This window comes from Leptonotus elevatus, chromosome 17 (assembly GCF_054856555.1).
Source record: "Leptonotus elevatus isolate MCC_2025b chromosome 17, RoL_Lele_1.0, whole genome shotgun sequence".
NCBI lineage: Eukaryota > Metazoa > Chordata > Actinopteri > Syngnathiformes > Syngnathidae > Leptonotus > Leptonotus elevatus.
In genome coordinates, this window is record NC_141255.1 from 7,928,883 (window position 1) to 7,949,129 (window position 20,247).

Here is a 20,247-nt window from a genome sequence, read left to right on the forward strand (position 1 = left end):
GGCTTACTTTTTTCTTTTCTTTTCTTTTTTTTAACTACCATCGCGTGAGCGAGAGGAGTAGTTTGACTTGTGTTGTGCAGAGGTGACTTTCCAATAACAGATCTTCCAGACTCTGATGTCTCTCTGTGAAGCCAGGTACCGAACTGAACCAGTACCAGCCGTGTGTGACTGTTAACGGTAGACAGCGCATGCGTGTTCATGCGCACGCATGTGGCATCGGGCCAGCCTTTCGTCCAAGCACGATCTTGGCCACAGAGTGTCGATTGTACGCGGCATGTTGGATCCGTGCCGGCCCAGCAAAAGCTCCGGGTGCAGCCACCCACCAACCCACTGAGGTGACTGAGTGCATAGAGTGAGGAGGAAGGGGGGGGGGGCGGCCCGGGACCGTTCTCCCTCTTTTCACACACTCCTTATTTTCCCAGGCCTCCCTCCATCCCCACACACTCCCGGCAACGCTGTCAATCTTTTCCTCCTTAAGCGTGTGTGTCGTCACACGTCTTCGCCGCGATCATCTCCGTCTCTGGGCTGAGCTGTGTGCATATGTGTGTTCTGGGCATCACCGAGCTGCGCCGCTAACCGGGTTTGTCCGTAAAGAGCTTATCCCCGGTGAGCGCTAAGCTGATTAGCGTCTCGCTAACATGCCAGCTCTCATACAAGGAACACGTCTGGCTTTAATAGTGTTTGTTTACGTGTCTGCGTGTGAGCCGCGGTGCGCGTTTGGCCGCACGCATGCGCAAGCTAAGCGGTCGGGTCAGGTGGAGCCGGCTGAGCAGATGCGACGAGGTCAGAGTTGATTGCAGGGTCAGCTCAAATGCCTCTGACCACAAGTTGGACACGATTCAATGTGTTCACATAGAAAAATTGCCTCTTTTTTTTTTTTAGCATAGCTAATCATATCTGTATCAAAGCATGTTAGCATTAAGCTAAGCTGACTTCTTCACAAAGCAAAGCTATGTTGCTTTAATTAAATACTCAATGTCAAATTCTGTTTGTTTTTTGTTTAGTCTCACTGTAAACAGCTTGAAGGTTCTTTTTTTTGACGACCTGTCAAAGTACTCCAACTCTCCTCCTCCAAGGGCAAAAAGGAGGAAGACCTTACGTAAGTAGTGAGTGCAGATGGAAGCGAAAAAAAGGGCAGCGGACATGTTTGCTCACCGCTGCCGTTAATGTCCAGAGAGCGGTCGTTAACCTTTTGGTGCACCGGCGCGACTCGACGTCACCTTGCCGACTGCGGCGGCAACGGAACACCGCTAACTGCGTCCTGTTCTTTGCAGATTCCGTTTTATTCAATTGCCCGCATTTTCGCTGGGCACTGTGTATGTGTGTGTGTGTGAGTGTGTACGTTAGTATGTGTGAGTGTGACTTTTTATGACTGAGAGAAATTGTGTGTGTGTGTGATAGTGAGAGTGTGTAACTGTGTGTGGGTGAGTCTATGTGAGTCAAGTGTGAATGTGAGAGTGACCAGCCTGGCACCTCTTTTAGGGCGGTGCGGTCATTATGTGCAACTTTGACGGGGTTTAAATTAGCCGCATTAGCAGCGCAGCATGTCTCCACAGGATGTTTGCATGCTGACTTGGCAGCAAACAAGTGCTAAGAGGAGGAATTGTTCCGAGAACCAACTCAAGTTGCCCGTTTTTCAGGGGGAAAAAAGTCACAATTGTGAAGTGAATTTCACAAATACAACTTGAGTCTTTTGTCTAGTTGAAGCTCCTCAACTGATGTCAACATAGTTCATTGGCAACAAATCGCTACTTTTGTCTAAACAAAGCTCTTCAGTCCACCTTATTATAGTTCCTTGGCACTAAAATGACACAAGATGGTGGCAAAGCACGACTTTTTTTTTTCTTAATGAAGCTCCTCAACTTGCTTCCACATAGTCCCTTGGCACTAAAATGACATAAAATAACATAAAGGTACTACTTGTGTCACGAGGTGGCTACAAAGCACTACTTTTGTCTAAATGAAGCTTCCTCAACTCACTTCAGCATAGTTGCTTGGCACCAAAATGATGACAGAACACTTGTTTTGTCTAAATGAAGCTTCTCAACTTAACCCATTGGCACTTGGATGCCACAGGATGGCGGTAGGGCACTATTTTTGTTTAAATGAAGCTCATCCACTCACTTCGGCATAGTTGCTTGGCACCAATATGTTGACAAAGCACTACTTTTGTCTAAATAAAGCTCCTCAATTTACTTCAACATAATTTGCTTGGCACTAAGATGCCTACGAGATGGTGACAAAGCACTACTTTTGTCTAAATTAAGCTTCTAATCTTACTTCAACATAGTTGCTTGGCACTAAGATGTGTACAAGATAGCGACAAAATGCAACTTTTATCCCAGTGAAGCGCCGCCACATACACTTTATTGTAATTTTGTGAACCCCAAGCCAGGACTCATGGACCCCATTTTGAGAGCCACCGCACAACGAGCTTCTCAAGCAATGGATTGCATCATCCTAACTATTAAGGCAATGTGCTAACCGCGGGCTCTGATTTGTACTTATTAGCGATCCGCGTTCAAGAAGCAGGAAGTCGAGCTTGCGAATGAAAGCTGCTCAATTTGCCTGCGCTTTCCATTAATAACATACTTTGTATTCAGAAGCGCTTGGGCTGAAAGGGACATGTTGCATACTTGCCAGGTGGTGTGACATTTTGTTCTTTGTTGGAGGGGAGGAGCTGAGGTGAGGTGGGGGGATGTTGGGGTCTGGCAGCCTGTGCGTAGGAATAACCACATCTTGTCCAGAGTGCACACGCGCGGAGTCTAAGTGTGCGGCGGCTCGGGGGGCGTGCGTCATCGCGCTGACGTCGCCCGCCGAATGCTGCATATGTGATAAATTAGAGGGGGGCTTTCATGTGTTGCTTGTGTGTCCGTTTCATGTCTAGTCATGTTACAGCTATGACCTAAGCCTGCCACAACCCACACCACCTTATACCCCGAGACCCAACTATTTGTATACAAGACATGAAAACCAGTAATTTTATAACACGCTACTCACAAAAAGCTAATTTGTTTGTAGTGTTTGACAACAGAAATAAGTCCATGCATGTCATACACTTCAACCGTGTGACATTCTGGGAGAGGCTTTTCTCTGAATTGAGGGCCCCACCTGTTTATGTTATCACATAGGCCTCACGCTGCAAACACATGTGTGTACATGCACATTCAAGTAAGTTTATGAGTATGAGTGAAAGCATGTGATATGTTATGGTGTGACTAAATTGTGTGAGAGTGTGCTAGTGTTTGTTACATGTGTGTGGGTCATTCCATGGGTTGAACCAAGCGGATTTGTTTTGAATGCAACTTGCTGTACTTGTTGTTAATGATCTCACAACGCAAAATCTCAAATTTGAGGTCAATCGGAGCAATGGTTTGGAAGGTACAGCCCGCCCGAATGTTGACATATTTTGCATAAAGGGGCGTGGCTGCCTTTCTTTGAACCCATCTAAGTAAAAAACTACTGGCTCCATCTTCATAAAACAGTGTTTGTTGAAAAGGGAAATCAAAAAAGATACCAAATCTGCAATCATTTAGAAGATTGGTGCATATTGTACGCTACAGAGAAGTAAATTCTAAACCTATTCATTGAATATTCATTTAAAGTTGAAAGTTTAATGAATAGTCAATGAGGTTTTGGTTACTTCAAGTATTTACTGCTTCGAGTCCTAAACAACAACAACAAATATCTTCTCAAACTTTTATATGTTATAAAGAACATGGGAGAAATTACAATTTATGAAAAATGTTAAAATCACGTGATTCACAAGGTCAATTTCAAGGTCAACTAAAACAAAAGGTCAAAAGGTTACTATAATCAGCACCAATCTTCTAAATAATTTCAGATTTAGAATCCATCAGAAAGAGAGAGAGAGAGAGAGATTAAATGAGATCCCCAAAAGCCTTTCGTCATGTTGGCTGGTGGTCCGTGTGTGTGATGGCCAAGGACACAATGTCCCATGTCACATTTCAGTACATGTTGCACAAGAAAGCAAGTTGACCGATTCTGCCCGAGCGCACAGGGTAGCACGTGCGGATTTTCAGGTTTTCTTCCTGGTGTGGAGATTGGATGCATGAATTGTGGGGAGGCGACATGTTTTTGCAGCGTGACATATTTTGAATGACAGAAATCGGAACTGTTGATAGGCTAAAATGAGAAGATTTGGACAATTTTAGGTAAACAATCGCTCTAAATGATTATTTGTTTTATTAATTAATTTGATGATCAATTATTTGTTGATTAATCATTTTGACACCTCTAATGTGAGTGTGCAATATTATAGGCTGCTGACCACATCGATGCTAATTGTTAGCCCGTGTGCCTCTGGTGTTTCCCATTGTAAATTAGCATTTAGCTCGCAGTGGTCATGTTCAGTCGTTGTGTTAAATACACGTGTAATTCTCTAACCTTCTTTTGAGAGTGACTGCTCCTTGATGTGTAATTGAGAGAAATAGGACATTTAATTTCTAAGGCCATATCCCATAGGATAACATGACGTTCCCTAACCCCCACTGCCCCTCAAAATGCTTTTCTCCCTGCCTTGTTCCCCCCACTCAGCACTGGTGCACTGACTTCCTGTCCCCACACATTCCAGCTCCTGGAATGCCCACTCAGGGAAATACACAATGACGTGAGCACTTTCATTTCTCAGTCTTTTAAACTGCAAAATTTAAACACATTGCAATTTGTTAACCGTTATCCACGCTCAGGTTCGTCCGCGGTCGTGAGCGCTACACACGCCCAGACCTGCTTGTTCAGTATGCCATTTAGCTGTTACGTAACTGTCGCCGTTGTTTAAAAAGTGATTGACGGCGACAGGGTGAAAGTGCACACTAGACTCGTTTTTCCGAGCCCTTTGCGCCGGCCCCGCCAGCTGCGCGCAGTGTAATGTTTGGAAAATAACTTTGAAGAGCACATTGCGCTGCGTTCATAGCCCCCTCGTGTTTGTCACCAACTTTTTACGTCTCCCCATGTAACTAAACTCCACTAATATCAATTATATACCTGTAGCTAATGTATGTGTATAAGTATCAGTTATTTAAAGTTTCACAATTATCATAGCATCTATGTTAAGTTCGGTTAGCTCATCTGTCGGTATTCACATTCTGCCTAGTTATAGGAAATTATATTAATAGATTATTTTGATGCTTTAAATGTTTAATTCTTTTTAGTTTGATTTGTCAGTCTTACAGCTAAAAATCGACATGTTTAGATGTAAATTAGCATAATAGCATATCATTTATTTTAGCCTGTCTTGGGTGTTCGGCATTATATGTTAAGATGGCACATTTTATTACATGAAATTGTATAGTTAGGTTACTTGTTTTGATATTTATAAATACAATATGATTGGTTTGTTTTCTAATTTACAGTAACCTGTCCTGGGCATTTGGGATTGATTATATGTTAGCATTAAGACAGCTGACTGTGATTAGATGAAATTACATGGTTAAGTAGAATATTTTTGTCTTTAAAAATACAATGTTTAAGTCTCTTTTGTTTTGTGTCAGCCTTACAGAAAACGTCAATATCTATGCTAATTTACGGTTGCACGTCTGGGCCTTTTATGTTAGCAGTTTTAACAACTGGTACTTTAACACGCATGCGCGCTGTTGCACATAAGCTTGCTGACGAGATGAATCCTCCAGTTGCACAACTTGAAGAAGAAGCAATGACTGACTGACCCGCTGGATTTACAACCACCAAGCCCCCACAACAACAAAAAAAATGGTGACATTCAATTTTCAAGACGATTGAGACATACTGTAAACCCAATGACCCAGTCGCTTAATTACAGACGCACAAGACTCTGGAGGGTGATAATGCTGTCTGTAACCTCTTTATTTCAACATTCGCATGTGCAATTTTAAGATTCTTATGCAGAAGGCACACTTGACTAAACTATCTGTACTCGCCCATCCTTACAAAAAAAGTGTACTTGTTGAAGGAAATGAAGAACATCAGTTTTATTTTTCTTTGACAGAGTGAATAAAGAGTGTGAGTCAGTGAATTATCCTCGGGAAGTGGACCAATCTTTCCCTGTATAATTTAAAATGTCTGCTATTGAAGAAGGGTCATCATTATGAGACTAAATATAGTGTCTGTGTCTATGTCTCATGTGCATGTGCGTGTCATTGCAGCACACTAGAGCGTCCCGTCGTTTTGGCGCGAGGGGGGGGGGGGTCGCACATATGGGCGCCTATCCGTGTTTTAGGCCGTCATGGCTGTATTTGTACCGTGGGGGGGGGGCTAAATATAGCTCGCTGCATCAGAAGGAAGACAAACCGGGAGAGAGGGAGGGGCTTCAATATCGAGCAGCAATTAGAGGATTCGAGCAGTGCTGGGAAATTGTAGGGAGCGGGGCTTCTCGTTTGTGCATTTGTTGTTTTGGCTCATGGCAGCGTGGCTACTTTGAGCATGAGTCATTCGAGTGAGGGTAGCGCTTCCACTCGTCGTCTGCAAATTTTCATGCTCCGCTTTGTTGCGATGCAGACACTTTTGGAAGATCATTCACGAAGTAACCCTGAGGCCTTTTTCATTTTTACTAGCACATGCAGACACCGTGTGTATTTAAAAAAATATATATATAAATTTTTCACGCTTATTTACAGCATTAAGATTGTAAATAACATCAGTTTTGTGGGCTGAGGGAAAGTCGAACAAAAAAACATAGACACAGACATTTCCAATAAACACAAATCTCCACTATACTGTTTTAATACTCATGACTGTTTCGGTCTATTAGCACCCTCTATTGGTGGAAAGTGGATACTGCAGTCAAGCGTTGAGCTAAAAATCAATGCGATTGTTCAGTGGAATAATCAATAGGATAATCAAATAGAAAAAACACTAAATCATGTAGTTCCACTGTCGACCACTAGCTGGTGGCACACTTGAAACTGTAAATTTTACAAAAGAAGATGTAAACAGTAGGCTCCAGCGCCCCTTACAAACCTTGTGAGGAATAAGCGGTTAAGAAAATGAATGGATGAAGATGTAAACAAGAAGTGCATTATTTCAGCTCACCTTCATTTTTGCTCAAGATTATTAAAAGCGTCAATCCTCTTCAATCCTGCTTTTTATGCCTACAAAAAGTGGCCACTGTTGGTTCCTTTTATAATACGTACGTCTTTAGACATGATTATTGATGTATATTGTGAGATAAGTTTGGAGGGGGCATCACTGTGCAGAATTTTTTTTGTGTGCACAACAGCATTAACTTTGAGCGCTATGCACTCATTGGCCGCAGCGATGACCTGATTGTTAAAACAAACAAGCATCATGTGCCGTCGCTCTTTCCTTTTATACTTTTTTTTTCTCCCTCTTAGTCTGTTTGCTCACAATGTTTTCCACCACCCTTTATGTAGTTTCGGGTCACTGTGTTCTCCTGGCTGCGATTTTCTAGTTATTTAATATCATTTTCCTGGTATGCAAGCAGCACTTCGTATACTTGTGAGGGTGTTTATTTATTCCTTTGTATCAGTGTTATGCTCCTAACAAAGTGGTTATCAAACTTTTTTTTTTTAACCAAGCCATTTATAATAAAAATGCTTAGCTGTCCAAGTATTACTGTAATGGCCAAAATTAGTATACAGTAGTGTGAAAAAATAAAACATGTTAAAATAATGATGAAATTAAAATTCACTGCACAAAAAAAAGTTTATTAAAAAATGCACTTATTTCCCCCCCCCCCCCCCCCCAAGGTTTTTAAACACTATTAAATAATACAAAAACATTTAAACACAAAATATTGAGAGCAAGAGCAATGGAAAGAACACAAATATCATAATGTGCAAACAGTCTTACCGTGTAACGATACATCCGTATTTACAGCAAGCAAATCCTGTTTTCACCCAGACTAACAAACATTAACAGTAAACATCAATGTTCATGCCCAAAGATGTACATTATAAAATGAACCTTCAGCTGTCACTTCCTGTAGGTGTAAAAAGCAGATTTCATCGGATGACAATCATTTGAAGCAAAAAGTAGGCTGCGTCCAAATTCTCAAGGCTGGGCGAATTTGTCGGCTGCATGACGTCACTCCCGGCGCCACTCGTCTTACATATCAATGGATTGTAAATGCTGCTTGTCGGTTGTCGGTAGCGCATTGACAGACAGTCCATTCATGTGTAAATCAGGCTTAAATCCGTGCGTGCTGTTGAGTCGCGCCGGGAGTGACGTAATGTAGCCGACAAATTCGCCCTTGGGAGGACCCAGCCTTGTGAATTTGGACACACGGCCTGTTTCGTTCTTCTTTCAGATTTAATTACAGATAAATAAGTGTGCTGCTATCTAGTGGTTGACAGTGAAAATACACCCAATACAAAAGCGCGTTAGACCAAAATATATCAACTGTACGAAATATATCAGCGATATAGCAGACCTGGAACCCGCAATGGAAGGGCGACGGGGGATACTATATTTTATTTTGTATATTTATCATCTGTTCTAACCAAACACTTTTTTTGTGTCTGTTTGCAGAGTGCTGATGCCAGCATCCTTGGAGAAACAATCTGGTAGCACTCAAATCTCTGCTTGCTCCTTTTTGGGGGAAGTGGAGCCATCCCTGGATAGAAACTGCTTCTTTTTTTTTTCTTGCTCGGTTGCGCAAAACCTAATGACGTTTGCAAAAAAATTGCTTTCATACCGTGAGTGGGAGCCAATCACAAAAGTGTTTTTTTTTGTTTTAAAGGAATTTATGTTCTCTACAAGAAAGATCAACTCAAATCTTAATGTGTATGGAAAAGAAAATCTTTACAGGTGTGGAACTTTAAAAAAGTGCCTATTTCAGATTTTGTACATTATGTTCTTTTGTGAGTGAACCTTTATGGTTTTTTAAAATTCACTGATAACAGTGGCTATCACCTCAAACAATCTTGTCATATGGGGTGAGATTAAGCACCGCATTTTAGCATTTATTTTTCCTGTATTCTCAAATGTTTTAATTTTTTTGCCATGAAATAGAGCCATACGCCACAAGTATTTGGTAAACGAGTAGCAAAAAATGTCGAAGCATACCATACACTTCAGGACGAGCTTTACAGTTAGTTCTTGGCTAAAATTGTACATTTACCTCTCACACATACAACTCTTACTCACACCTTAACACCTCTCATGCACATCAAAAGACCTCTAAACCAAAAAAAAGTCAGCCCAAAAACTCTCGCACTCACTAGAAAAAACACACACACATAAAAAACGAATCATTAAAAAACTCTCACACAACAAAACTGTCACAAATATTTAAAGAAAAAAACTTTCACTCGGTCCAAAAATCTCTCATACAATAAATTAGTTAGCAATTTTTGTTAAGTGAGAGAAGTTTTTGGATCAGATTGAGAGGTTTTTGGTGTGTCTGAGAGGTTATTACTGGTGTGTTGTGAGTAATTTTGGCGAGTGTTGTGAGTTTTTTTTGTGTGTGTTTTTTTTGGGGGGGAGTGATGAGTGTTTTGTTTTTTTGTTGAGTTTGGGAGTTTATGTGTATGTATGAGAGTTTTTGGGGGTGAGAATGAGATATTTTTGTGATGTGAGAGGTCTTGACTATAATGAGAGATTTAACGGGGTATGTGAGAGATTGTGTATGTGTGAGAGTTTTGTGACTGAGTTTTTTTGTTTGTTTTGGGTCTTTTGGTGTTGGAGCTTTTTTTGGTGAATATGAGAGTTTGAGAGGTGAGTGGGAGAGGTTTTTTTGGGGGGAGGTGTGTGTGAAGGGTAAATGTCGTTTTGGACCTATACAGCACCTCATAGTTAGCTGTCTCACTCAAACCTATTTCCTCTCAGGACAATTAATAATGTATTACTTGCGGATCTGCAAAACCGTGTTGACGGTCACGCTAATGCTAACCTGCTAGCTCAAAGGAACTTTTCACCGACCTCATATGTTAATATCTGCATCAGCACTTAAGTGCCTGTCTTATTTGACCCATCACACGGATCGTCCTTGTCCTACACCACGTCTATTTTTCTGTACATTATCTCTTTTGGATGTATATAGCCTACTGTAACTTGTTTGATGTAAAACACATCTATCAGGGGACTTTATGGTCGGCCGTGGCTCTGATGAGGAGACTTCTGTGCCAAAATTCGACAGGAGGGACTTTCCTCAAGACGCAGCCCACATCGCTCAACTTTTGGATGCATTGCTTTGTTTTAAATGTAACCCTCCTGTTATCTTTTTGCAAGCAAGTGGAAGAACTGGTCTCTATCTCGCCTCGCAGTTATTGTGACACTCGAGATAAAGCTGTTTTTGTGAAGACTTGGTGTTTTAACTTCGATTACGCTTGGACAAGCTGAGAAATGCATGACGACAAAGTCCACCGGCCAACCACAACCACGAATCATCATCATCATCATCATCATCATTGCTGCAAATTGCCTTCATGTGTTTGCGCGTCTGTGATGTTCCTAAACTGGACTTCATTGGGAACAGATTTGGATCTGCCATTTGTAATTGTCCCCATATTAGCAGCTGCCAAAGTAGTTCCATGCAGTCAGAACTGGCAAACACATGAAATGTTTGTGATGTCTCCAAACCAGGGGTGGGCAATGAATGACTATGTGTGGTCAAAATTACAACAAATAATGTGTTGGGAAAATGTAGCTTTTCTTCCCTCAAACAGAATTGAGTTTTTTTAACGCTTTTTTTTTTTAAGTTAATGTAAAACAAAGAGTTGCAAAATGCTAGATTAATGCTAACGTACAATGGTAAACACCATACGGCTAACAATTACCGGTGGCTATTTTCCCATTTAAGCAGCGGGTATCAGAACACAAACGCTGCAACACATTTAGACAGATAAATTAACATTAACTAATAATCCTGCTGTACTGACAATCTGAGAGAAGAACTGAGCCTCCAGTATTGTATCTTTAAAAAAAACAAAAAAACGTCACCTTTGACGAGGAAAATTTGCCCACCCCTGCATTACTATCCTTAATCAGGAACGCAACAGGATTTGTTCAAACTGCCCTCAACAATCCTGCCCACTTTGATGGTCACTGCTTGTTCCTTTCAATACACTTCATTTGTTTAATCGTGAAAAGTCAACATTGTCTCTTGTAATGTGGGAAAGTACTGAATGGGAAGAACGTGTGAGTGTTGCCATTGATTTGTTGCTTGAGAAACAAAACAACAACAAAAACTTGACTAAAGAATCCAGTCAAACAACAGATGGACTTGTGTCTTTTTTTGTGAAACTGGGCTGCTGTTTTTTGGGACGCGTCCGAGGCAGAATTAGCTAGCGTGAATGTTACACACATACTTCTGATGTTGAGGGAAGTTCAAACATGAAGTCTTCCTGGTGCTTGCAACAATTTTCTCTGGGTTGGTGACCCCTGCGCAATACTCATGTGCTATAGAACATGGATGGTTGCTTGTCTATATGGACTCATAATTGACTGGCAGCCATAGATAAGATGTTATGCACTCTCGTTGACAGCCCCCTCCTCTCACTCAGCAAATGTTCAATTAGCTGCCCGTCTACTGGCTCATCCACAGATGGCTAAGTAACCTGACCTGAACAGCTAGTGATTGTGCGCCCACCGTAGAAATGAATAGAAATGAGAAATCTGCTAGCATCTGCAGATGATGTAAAATGAAAAAAACAAAAAGCAGACTTGTCGCGCGTGAATGTTACACCATGTCGTTGTAAAGGCCAATTTTAGCCACCTTTGCAAAAGCTATTGCTATCGCTGTTTCTGAAAGCTATTGATATTGCAGTCTCCTAAGTCAAAGTCAATCTATTGAAATTGTTTCCTAAAAAGAAGACAGACTATTAATGTGCTTTTCTAAATCAAAATGACTAATGTTGCATTTACTTCAAATCACGACAAACTATTTGACTTTCTCAAAAAGAAGACACAGAATTTGACATTTCAGTTTCTTAAAAAGAAGACAAACAACCGTACATTGCACTACGTCTCATCTTGATGCCACATCATTGTTGTAAAGTCAAATGTTAGCTACATTCCACGTTCGCGGGGATGTTGGGACGGAGAGAATAGGCACAACTGCCATGCTGTTGTCGTGGCGACGCGCTTGTCCTGCCTCCAAGGACCGGGGCGATAAGGTCGAACTGTTGGACGGGTTGCCCCAGGGCGGGAAGCCACAGAGCTCAAATGACCAAAGGATGGGAGCCAGCAGGTGGGTTATTTCAGGATTTAGGTGCAGACTCTTAATCAGCATATACATAGTACATATTGTACCGACTCTCTGATAATGCTAATATTGGTACAACTGAAGGATTGTTTAAACCCAGCTTTTAATGTTGTTAGGGGTAAATGACACATTGCATACAATATTACACGAGAGCTGCTCATGCCCGAAACACAAGGAAACATAATCAAACTTCAAATGCCCGCTTGCATTTTCAAAGGGCTCTAAACTCATCATAGAGAAAATAGATTTACCCCAGAACTCTCAACAAAGTTGTTAACCTAATGTCCATCATGTCTTTGTTTTTTTTTCTAGAAAGTAGACAAATTGTATATTGTATGCTTAAAAAAAAAATGAAGAAAAACTGTTGTGCTTTCCTAAAAAGAAAATATTTAAGCTGTTGCTGTTTCCTTCTGGATGTCCAGATGTTCCCGTTTACACAAAACGAGGTTTTGTTCTTACTGGATCAAATGTGAACCGAACCGTGACCTTAAAATATTGGTATGCACTAAAACCTAATTGTGTACTTTCACACAATAAGTGGTCACCTGAAGGCAACCATAAACAAGACGTGTCATGCAATTAAACCATTTTTAGGACCTGTGCCCTGGAGTGGAAGTGTGGACTAAAACGGGGATGAATCGCTCTTCCGTCGTCGTCTACTGGTCTCGTTGAATGGGCCAAGAGTGCTGCTTTTATGGCTTGTTACCTCAGCCGTCTCCGCCCCCCGTACAGTCTGCCCTGCTCACTCCAGGGTGGCAACGTTACAGGAAGTCTTTCTGTCTTTATGACTTCCTGCACGGTGCCGAGCACGGGAAGCTGCCTGCATGTAAGGAAATAGCTTTTTGTTCCAATAGCAAATGAGGGAATCTCGTAGCCGTGTCGATCATGATAAGAGACATGAAAAAGTTGCAGGGCCCATGTCTGAAATTGAACAGTAAGGCAGCCATTTTGGAGTAAATCTATATTTAGGAAGGCAGTCATTTTGTATTAATTCTGTATTCGTAACTTTGATTAACTCAGACTAGCAGTCGTTCATTGCTGCTTGAATTACAAATTGCTTCCTTCCAATCATTCACATACATTCACACAGCTGACACTTAAAAAAAAAAAGAAAGAAAAAAAGAAGTTATCTAGCTTTTCCAGTAACTTTAACCAACTGCTGAATGTGTTTGACCAAGATAAACAGTCCCCCTTAGCCACTAAAAGCCTATGGATTACACTTGGTAGACTGAAAGACACTTGTGCTAATCCTCCAGATTTTTTCCCCCCGACCCCGCAGCCATCTACCCATTTAATTTTTAGACTCAATAAAGTGAATTTAAACATGCCGTCATGGCCAAAACTGTAAGGGTTGGCTTGTTGTTGGGCAATCTAAGTTATTCCCTCCCCACTCACCACAAAAGCAGAAGCAACCATTTTCTTACAGTATACTCACCCCCTGCTGCCCACCCCCTCTTTCACTTACTTAGGAAAACAAAAGGCCTTTCTTTGTTTTCCTTTCACACACATACACACCCCACGCACTTTTTTTAGTTGCTGCCCTTATAGTTTTCTTGTTATCAAAGGCTATGTGCAAAATTAGCAGTCATCAAGAAAAATGCCACATGAAGAAAGTGAGTTGGAGGAAAGAGAGGGAATGAAGTGAGGGCGTGCCCAGGCTTTATTTTGACTGAAAGCTCCCTGAAAAGCTTCGACACATGCTACAGAATTCCCCCTCACTTGGGGGTGGGACAGGGAAGGAGGGCTTGCAAGAAGACACCATGCGGCTAAATACATGGAGGAAGTAGTCCGCACACATGAAAAGAACGTGTAAACCAAGCGCGCGCAAACATTACGCTTGTTAATACAGTTCAGCTCTATGGGAAAGTGGAGTCCTACACTTTCCACGCCACAGAGAGTAGTGGAGGGACCTGGGGGGCAGTGTTAATCCAATGTACAATGTGTTTGACTGGCAGGGCCCCTCTCAACACTCTCCACCTCCGTGAGGCCTCTCTTTGAAGGAACTGGCGACTCGGGACAAGTGTTGGTATTTTAGGTGGAGTTCTCAGTTCGCTGGCTGGGAAAAGGGTGAAGGGGTCAGGTGATGTGAAAGGAACCTGTTAGGGGCTCCGATCTCGGCTTAGCGTGGACTTGATGCCCCTTGGTTGTCTCGGCTGCACTAAAAGACGGACTCATTTATATGTGAGGTTTTACTTAAAAAGGTACAAACTGCAGATAATGTACGTTTTTGTGACACACAGTGAGGCGCTAAACGTATTGGCAACCGCTTGTTAGCTCGAAAGCTCTTTAGCTTGTTAGCTCAATAGCTCTTTATGCGCCCCCACTAATCTAAATACAGCATTCTGATCGATACTGCGTTTGTGGAATATGACTTAAGCAGCAAACCCCACCCATTTTTATCTTAGGTGGCGGCCATATTGCCACTTGCTGTTGACTGAAAATGACATCACAGCAGAGGTGGACAATTCAGGTCCAGAAAGTAAAAAACCTGCCACAGATTGGCTTTAGCCACAGGAGCTTCTACTTTACTGGCAGGTAACAAGCTCTCCGAACATATTGAATGTATTCAGAAACAAAATCACAACAAAACGACTTTACAGTGTCTTTAAACATTACAACCTGCACTGAGTTAAGTTAGACGCACAGCAGATTAGCGTACACTAACAGCTATCTTCAATATGCTGCTGGCACAGTGGTGGTGGTTGACTTCGAGGAGAAACAGGAGCTGTAAATTCACTTTTTTCCCCTTCTTCCTTTTTTAAAGTTTCCTATTTTCATGAACAAGACATTGTTAGGTGAATTAACTTAAAAAAGTTACAATATACAGAGAAGAAAGACATGTCAGATTGAAAAATCTATTCAATGTATGTGATTATGTCACAGCCATGTCACCACTTTTAATAGGCCCAAATCTAAAGATAGCTAGGCTCGCAATAATTCTTGTTCTTTAAGGTTTTTTAGTCATAACAGACATATGTTTTTGAGACACGAGAACTGTTTTAAACTGCATAAATGAAAACACGTACTAACTCATTTAAAAAGCTCTAACATGTAGTCCTAAACTGGCGTGTGCAAACTATTAATAGGCGAGCGACGCCCTCTAGTGGATGCAGGAGCCTCCATAATGCACTGGTGGCCCCAATCCTCTAATAGTCACTTTGCGGAATATATAGGAGGGCATCCTATGTGGTTAAATGTGAATCAATAGTCTGATGTTGTTGTCAATGCAAGCCCAAAATAGTCTCTTTCATGTGTGATAATAAGTAGCTACTGGTTCGGTTCCTCTGTTTTATGTATTCTGGCACAACAACAAAAAAAGTTGTACAAGCGAGCAGATCATTTTTTCCATCTCGTCGTTATTTCACCAGCATGCCCGAGTCTTGACGAGAGTACAGAAGGGGAGACGGAAAATCTGTGTCAGCACACTCAGTAGCTGCCGCCTGCATGGGATGGAATGAGGACAAGAGGAACGGGAATACAGTATTTGTTCTCAATTTGAAATAATTAATTAGTTTCAATTTCTCTCAGGAAGCGGCACCATCCTTTGGAATTTTGTGACCTAAAAAAACCCTGGTTTAAAGTGGGAATTGTTAGAGTCTAAGACCCTACGAGGAAAAATAACAGTGTAGAGTGTATCGAACAATTTTAACAACTACGATTGTCAAACATGACCATATTGCAAGCAGATCCAGCCAGGGTGGGATCCCAATTAACACACCCAAACACCACAGGATAATCGCTCTGGATGATCTGATGATCGTGTTTTTGTTGAATGATTGGAAGTGAGTATGAATATCGAGAAACAAGACATTTTGAGTAACAAAACCACAGCTACAGTAGTAGATTTCCACCTTTTTTTTTTATTGGTCTTATTTAATAACAAATCATCTGAACCATCTAGATCGGAACCTCAAATGGACTTGAAGGAGACGTTCCCTGTTGAAATTCGGAGGTAATTTAGTTCTATCAAATCTTCCAGCAATGTCTCGTACGTCCCGCTGTCAAATACGTCACTTCTGCTTGATTCATTGTTCGTTTTAATGATCTTCTTACTTTCTTTGTCTATATCAAACGGGCTTCTATTTTCACTGTTGGGGACCAGTACCCTCGTACTAAAGAACCTGTCTCCTAATTTTGTAACGTTCGGAAAACTTGCAGTAGCCAATGTCTGAGTTGTTGACGCGTTTCCCATCAGCTCACTTTTAGGCCACTTATTCAGCCTGATGATGGGCGAGTTCCCGGAAACACGGTTGGGGCCTGCGCGATGGCCGCTGTGCACGCGCCGACCTCGCACCGTGCTGCTGGTGGACGTGCCGAAGAGCCTCGACTTGCCCTCGTCGAGCCTCCGCCCGGTGCCTTCCGAGGCGGCACGACCCGCCATTGCTCCTGTCGATGTTTGCCTTTCAGTCTGTGTTCCGTTTTGCTCGTTTCCAAATGCCAGGACCTCGTTTCCGTGTTGCAGAGACCTTTCCGGAATTGGGTTTGTACTTGCAAACTGAGAAATGTTCTGGTCCAGACCTTCAAAATTCTGCTGAGCGGCAGATTTGTTAGAAGGTCTAGATGCAGTATTGGCACCCTTGACCTGATTTGCCGGCTGTCTTAGCAGCCGGCGATCCAGTTTTGGGGGATGTCGAAATTCAGTTGTGGACGAAGCAGCTGTAGTTCGAGGCTCAATTTTTCGGCTGAAACTGTATTTGGACGATAGAAAGGGGTAAACATTTGCCATTTTGAATGTGTAGCTTTTTCCTTTATTGGTTGGAGAGTCACTGGCAAAAGCCGAAGAGGCTGGCCAGCGGGATCTTTTTACTCCGAGTAACTTGCTATTACTTCTCGAGGACGTCAGAGGGACAGGCTTTCTGGTTGTCATGGCCATCAAGCCGATTGCAGAAACAGGAGGCACAACATTTGCCGAAAGTTTGTCTTTGTGACTTTGAGCTGCAAAGTGTCGCGGGAAGTATACTCTTGCATTGTCTTCCTCCTTGGCCGACACTGTCCTACTGTACTTCTGAACCCTTTCGTCTGTCTCAATCTTGGATACTGCAAGGAAATTCAAAGGTTTCCCAAATTCTTCTCGTCTGACGAAAGACGGCTTGAAGAGAAACGACTGTACCTCTTTATCATTAGCGAGGGATGATGTCAGTTTTTCCGGCTGAGGACTGTGTTTGAAAACAGAGACTTCCTTGGTTTTCTCCTCCGAGGAGGTCACACGTCTCAGCGGAAATCTGCCAGGTCGAATACCGCTGGACATTCTCGGAACTTCCGCTTTGGCAGATTTGTCAGCGTATTTGCGGCTTCCAGTCAAAAGGACGGAGGAAGTTTGCCACATTGATTTGCCTCCGGATTGATTTCTCATTCTTGCAGGAATTTTAGGAGCATCCAATCTGGGTACCTCTTCAAACCTTGGCTTTTCTTTAGAGTTCCTGGAGCTCTGATGTAAGGGATGACCAGGAGCTGATTTCAGGACGACCACTGGATATTGGTGGAGGTTTTTGCCTTGCCTGACGAAAAGCCTGTTTGCCGGTCCTGTCATCTCTGGTTGGAACGGTTTGTAATCTTGGCCCCTTTGACGGGAATGAAAATAGTTTGTGTTCTGCAGCTGGCTTGATTGATGTCCAGAAGAGGGCAACAGGTACTGTCTGTACGGAGAATTTGACGACGCCTTCATAACATCAGTACCGAGGACGCTCACTGGACTGGCTACAAGTGAGAAGAAATTGGAGAGCAGAAAATGTGTTTACTATATTCAACAATAATAAAGCAATGCATACAAATTATAAAATATAAAAAGTCTACAGACCCGTATTTAAAAGCAAGGATTTGTTTTTTTAAAAAACAAACAAACATTTTCTGTGGTCAATATGACCAATAACCTGTACAACTCAAAACACAGAAAGTCAAAATAAACCACAGAGATAGTGTTTTCATATGTGGCTATGTTCAGAATTAACCATTGAATGTGTTATGGTCTAATGAAACCTGCATGGCCATGATTCCAAAAGGCATGATTGGCGCAAATAACACTGCAGGCTTCTGCTATAAGGTAAAAAAAAAAGAAAAAAAAAAGGGAAAAATGTCAGGAAAAGCCAACTAGAACATCTGAAATATATGTGGGGTTAATTAGAAGCACTTTAAATGTTGTGTGGTGCTTCCCATCTAATCCGAGTTAGAGTGTAATTAGTTAATTATGGACAAAGCCACGCCCCCAGTTACAAAGAGCGTGTGCACACATGTGCAACCATATTATTTCATTTTTAATTCTCCTCTTGAAAATAATGTATTGTTTTCAAGTGAGTTGCACATGTTTCAGATTACAAATAATGGTGGAAAGATTTGAAATTATTTGGTCTAATTTTTGTATCACAAAAAAGACATAAGGCATTTGAGAAGGGGTGTGTAGACTTTTAGTATATACATAATTGGATCAGAAGAAGTAAAAAAAATTTTTTTTTAGTTTTTAAACATCCAAATAGGTCAGTTATGTTTTATAAATTGAATTATAAATAAGTCAGTTTGACTGGCATGATAACAAAAGCATTAAAATATATATTTTTTTATGAAAAATATGTCAAAAACAAGAAAAAGAAGTAAAGAACAATAATAAGCACAAATATTGTTTAAAAAAATATTTTATGGATTTATGGTTATTTGGCTCACAGTTTAACAGAAGTGTTAAAAATTGTAACAATTTCATTATATATTATTGAAAATTAATACAGAAAAAGAATAGTAAAGTTTGTTTTACATTCTTTGTCAATATTTTTTAAATGGGCCCATTTAACAAGCAACATAGCAGGAGGGTTCTAAAAAAAAAAGATTTGTATTTATTTTTGACTTAACAAAAGAAGATAATTTTCCGACAAGCACAGAGTACGTTTTGGGCTCACCTTGTGCGAAATGCAAGCGTGTGATCGATGACATGACAGCTGCACAGACCAGCACAAAGACAAAGAGGTGTCTGCAGATGGTAAGGCAAAACAACAACAAAAACAAGCTGTGCATTGCTGCAAAATGTGATCAAAGAACAAACCGCAAACAGCATATTTACCGAGTGGCAAAGGACATTATTAGCAACTTCCTCCTTGGCTTGTGCGATGGTCAAAAAGGTTAGTTGTGTGTTTTCTTTTGCCTGTCAAACTGGTTGGGAGTCTGATTGGAGGCAATCCCTTTCACCTGGTCTACTTCTTCAGTGGAATACCACCAAACTGAGTGATTCATCCAAAAGATAAGATGTAACAACCAGGTGGGATTATATTTCATTTTTTATTTTATATGTATAGAAAAGACATAACGTGGCACAAGTGAATTACACAATTATGTGTTAAAGACCATAGCAATAGGCCAGAGGTGTGAGGGGGGAAAAAACAAGAAATGAATAATGCGTTGTATGAAGTTGAGGAGTGTTTAAATAACGATGACTGCCGAATTACATGTAAAAGAGGACTGGAAATATATACATATACATACACGTATACTGTATATATAACAATAAGTCGACTATTATTCCAGCAGTGCCACCTCACCAAACTGTCACAATCCTCCCCACGCAGTTTCGCTTGCAGTCTGTTGGTGGTCTCAAGCTTTATGAAGTCGTGATTATAGATTCCCCAAGGGAAGAGAAGAAGAAATGTGATTGTTGTCATAACAACAATGTGGCGTGTGTGCTGTTCTGTTAAAAGGACAAATGCAATGAATCACTTTTAAGGTCTCAACCAGTTCAACTTTTACGCACATTTGGACTTCAAACCCAAACACTGGCCTTAAATGTGTGATAAAAAAAAGCTTTTAATTTGATAAATGTTAGCTCAAAAATAAAATTTGTATAGCCACACATGCTTTACTTGTGTCACATCTCCTCCTTCTCAGAACTTTATTGTGTTGAAACAGTGACAAATATTGCTGAGCAAACCAGCAGGTAAAAGCACCAGGTAACTTCCTGGTCAGTCGCTCAGCAACCACAAACAAGTGCGTGTGTGCCTGTACGTGCATACAAGTTATGTATTTTATTATGTCTTAAATATGTTTTAGATTGATATATTTCAATACAGTGCTATGTTTCTTTGTTAAAGGTATGCAGCAATTAATTATTT

General features: G+C 41.2%; 2 protein-coding genes across 2 annotated transcripts in view; one reads left to right on the forward strand and one right to left on the reverse strand.

Moving 5' to 3' along the window:
- LOC147159595 (insulin receptor substrate 1-B) overlaps window positions 1-11,172 on the forward strand; it is a 33,350-nt gene extending 22,178 nt beyond the window's left edge. The window contains exon 4 of the mRNA XM_086059197.1: window positions 8,485-11,172. Within this exon, the coding sequence (XP_085915323.1) occupies window positions 8,485-8,492 (8 nt within the window). The 3' untranslated portion in view covers window positions 8,493-11,172. The remainder of the gene's footprint in view (window positions 1-8,484) is intronic.
- A 4,898-nt stretch (window positions 11,173-16,070) lies between these two features.
- Window positions 16,071-19,337, reverse strand: LOC147159597 (uncharacterized). The gene is made up of 3 exons (XM_086060192.1): window positions 19,206-19,337; window positions 19,045-19,115; window positions 16,071-17,857 (listed from the first exon to the last, which is right to left on the reverse strand). The coding sequence occupies exons 1-3, from the start codon at window positions 19,220-19,222 to the stop codon at window positions 16,071-16,073; spliced, it is 1,875 nt and encodes a 624-aa protein (XP_085916318.1). The 5' UTR covers window positions 19,223-19,337.
- Between the last annotated feature and the right edge of the window lie 910 nt (window positions 19,338-20,247).